Source organism: Hipposideros armiger, unplaced genomic scaffold (genome assembly GCF_001890085.2).
Source record: "Hipposideros armiger isolate ML-2016 unplaced genomic scaffold, ASM189008v1 scaffold_182, whole genome shotgun sequence".
Taxonomy (NCBI): Eukaryota; Metazoa; Chordata; class Mammalia; order Chiroptera; family Hipposideridae; genus Hipposideros; species Hipposideros armiger.
Window position 1 is genome coordinate 508,416 of NW_017731532.1, and position 3,203 is coordinate 511,618.

The following is a 3,203-nucleotide window of genomic DNA, read 5'->3' on the forward strand; positions in this document are numbered from 1 at the left end:
ATATATATATATATATATATGTAAGTTACATGGTATATACATTTGTCAAAACTAATCAAACTATTAATTTTGCATATGTAAGTTATAGCTCTCAATAAAAATAAAGAACTATTTTCATAGAAATACCCCATGCACCAACATCTTCATTTCGGTGTCATTTCTTTTCGTTTCATTTCTAGTCCCCACCCTAGAGGAACTCTCCCATGTAAGCACTAGGAAGCATGCTAACAAGGATTTCACTGTAACTTTGTGTAACAGTGAAATATTAACAGCAACTAAACATTCATCCACATGAGATCATAAAATAAACTCTAATATATCACACTATTAGTACTATAGAGCAGGCGGGCTCTATGTACTGGCATGGGAGCTCTCCATGACTTCTATTGTAGTTAAGAGATGAAAGCAGAATAAAATGTACAGTATGATACCACTTATGATGGGGGAAAAAGAGTTCTTTAGGTACATGTAATATCTAGAAAGACAGTAAAACATTTGAGAGAATACAAACCAAACGATAACTGTGTGCCCCTTGGGGAAAGTGCCCCAAGAGTTGGGAGAGGACTAGAAATGTTTTTGTTTGTTTTTTTACACGGAGAGTGTATTCATAATTTATTTTAGTTACATAAAATTTTTAAATGTTTAAGAGAAAATGTTGAATTGTGTTGGATTCTATTCAGAAAACGTACATACTGGTATTCTGAAAAAACTAAAAGCTAGGATTTCTCTTTTTCTGCAGGTCACCCAGTACTTGCTTGACAAAGCCCTCATCATAGATGAAGATACGCTGTATGAGCTGTCGCTAAAAATTGAACCTCGGCTCCCTGCTTGAAGATTTGGCCTTGCCCCTGAGTCTGTGGAATTTTCATGGAAAGCGGGATGGACAGAACTGTGCATGCCATGCCTCCCACGGTGCAGTGAGGACAGCGCGGATGGAGACGAAGCCAGTTCTCGTTTGTCCACGGAAGAAGATGGAATCAAACTGGAATTCTGTCTCCAGCCAGGGAAGCCCAGCTGTTTGGGGTCAAAGACTTGAGTGGGAAGGTGAAAAGGGTAAAGCTGATGGCAAGGTTTGCATACGAGAATGTAAGATGGGAGATGTGGTAGCTGTTTTAATGAAGGAGGTAAGAAGGTCAGTTTCAAAGTCTGCCCCATGTTCTGTTAGAACTTGTTAGACAAGGATTCATGAAAAAGGCCTGTGATGTTTCTCAAACACTTTATTGGTCTGGGTCCACCTACCAGTCTTCTAGAATTTAACTGCTTCTGTTATATTTCCTTTGTTACAAGCTTCCAGAAAAGCCGAGGCTTCCTTTGTAGGGACAGGCTGACACATAAGCAGTTCTAGTCGACAGCATGTGCATGGATTTCAGTGCATGGAGGAATAATGAATGGCATGCTCTGAACCTGCTTTTTCAGTCTTTAGGCAACAGGATAAGAAAGATAGGGTGAAAGTCAACTGGATTTGTATATAACATTGGTTTAATTAAAACTCGGTAAGCTGTGCCCCAGAGGATTCCAGCCAGTGTCTGTGTGAGGTAGGGTGGGGGCTTCTACCTGAGGCTGTGGTGCCCCAGAAGCCAACGCCCTTTGAGGGGCAGGTTCAGAGTTTGCAGAAAGGTACCCGCAATGCCTCACCGACAAAACTGTGGAATAAGACAGAAGGCCACAAAGCACTGTGGGGAAGAGAGGGTTTCAATACGTGAAAAGATACAGTACTTATAAATNATGTATTTAAAACTCTGCGTATCATGAGTGTGCTTCTGAAAATGGAATTAAAAGACTTTATTCTTCAGGATTGAAGCAGCATAGTTACTTTCTGTCAGACTGGGGAGGGCTATCGACATCTGTGTGAATGAGCCTAAGGAAAGTGCCTCTTGGTCTTGCAGTTGTAACCCCCCAGCCGTTCCATATCTGGGGATGTACCTAACGGACTTGGCATTTATTGAAGAAGGAACGCCAAACTTTACTGAGGAAGGCCTTGTCAATTTCTCCAAAATGAGAATGGTAGGTCATGATTTCATAATCAACTGCTTCAATGACTTCACTGGCTAATAAAGAAGAGACTTAAGTCATGAAAGTCACTGTTTGCTTTTTAATCGCAAGGTAGGCGAGACGGTGGCCACTGGGTCCGGTACCTGATGTTTGCCCATTGAGAGCTGATTGAGGAGATTTTTGGCTAAGCCATGTCAGCTTGCAGCCTGGGCAAATGGGGTGGGGAATAAAGCTCCGGGGATGACTGTCAGAGACTGACCAGTGATAGACAGATACTGAAAGCTTCTAGCTGGACAGCCGGGTTCTGATCACCATGTTAGAAGCAAGGAGCCCACAGACATTAGCACCCAGAGCTTTCTACTCATGAGCCTGAGGCCTCCCAGCACCAGCTGTTGCCTCCATTGTGAATTCAGCTGTCTTCCTGCTGTCAGCATTTCATATGGCTCACAGAATGGCTGTGAAGCCCTGGGATTAAAGAATGATCGGGCAGGGCTCCAGATACCTCACTGGAGGGAGTGACTGACTACTTTGTGATAGCACCCCCAGAAGAATGTGCTGCGACACAGGGAAATACTTTTGCTTTGCTTTTGTTGTTGTTTCTCTGTTAGATATCGCACATCGTCAGAGAGATACGCCAGTTCCAGCAGACTTCCTATCGAATAGACCATCAACCAAAGGTAATATTGTATGAAAATTTATGGTTGTAAGGTAATGTAATAAAGAAGAAATTAATGATTTAGAAACAGCAGTAGAGTTGATCAATAATACCAAAAGCTGACACACAGAAAAGACCAATTAAACAGACAAATCTTTGGCAACTCTAATTAAGAAACAAAGAAAAAAGGCAAAAAACACCAATTTATCATCAAGTTCTGTCGATTTTACATTGTGTATTTCTCTTGAATCTGTCTACACCACCACTACCCCTGGTCCAAGCTACTGATATCTGTTACGTGGTCTACTTGCATTCAATCTAGAATGCAAAGCCCATTGTACAAATTACAGCCAGATAGAACTCTTTGAAACACAATAGAGTATGTCTGAAATTTGCATAAACTATTTTATTGGCTTCCCACTGCTCTTAGGATAAAGAAAGAGAAAAGTCTCTTGTCTCAAAAGTCTTGCCTTATGTGGCTGCTACTCATCTTTCAAGATTTATCTCACATTATATGCTTCCTTTCCCCCTTCCTCTACTCATCCCAGCCACACGC

At 41.6% G+C, this 3,203-nt stretch overlaps 1 protein-coding gene across 1 annotated transcript in view; it reads left to right on the forward strand.

Moving 5' to 3' along the window:
- The window catches only part of RASGRF2 (Ras protein specific guanine nucleotide releasing factor 2), a 227,353-nt gene extending 224,654 nt beyond the window's left edge, over window positions 1–2,699 (forward strand). The window contains exons 26-27 of the mRNA XM_019652583.1: window positions 1,887–2,004; window positions 2,601–2,699. Of these exons, the coding sequence (XP_019508128.1) occupies window positions 1,887–2,004; window positions 2,601–2,699 (217 nt within the window). The remainder of the gene's footprint in view (window positions 1–1,886; window positions 2,005–2,600) is intronic.
- The last annotated feature ends 504 nt before the right edge of the window (window positions 2,700–3,203 follow it).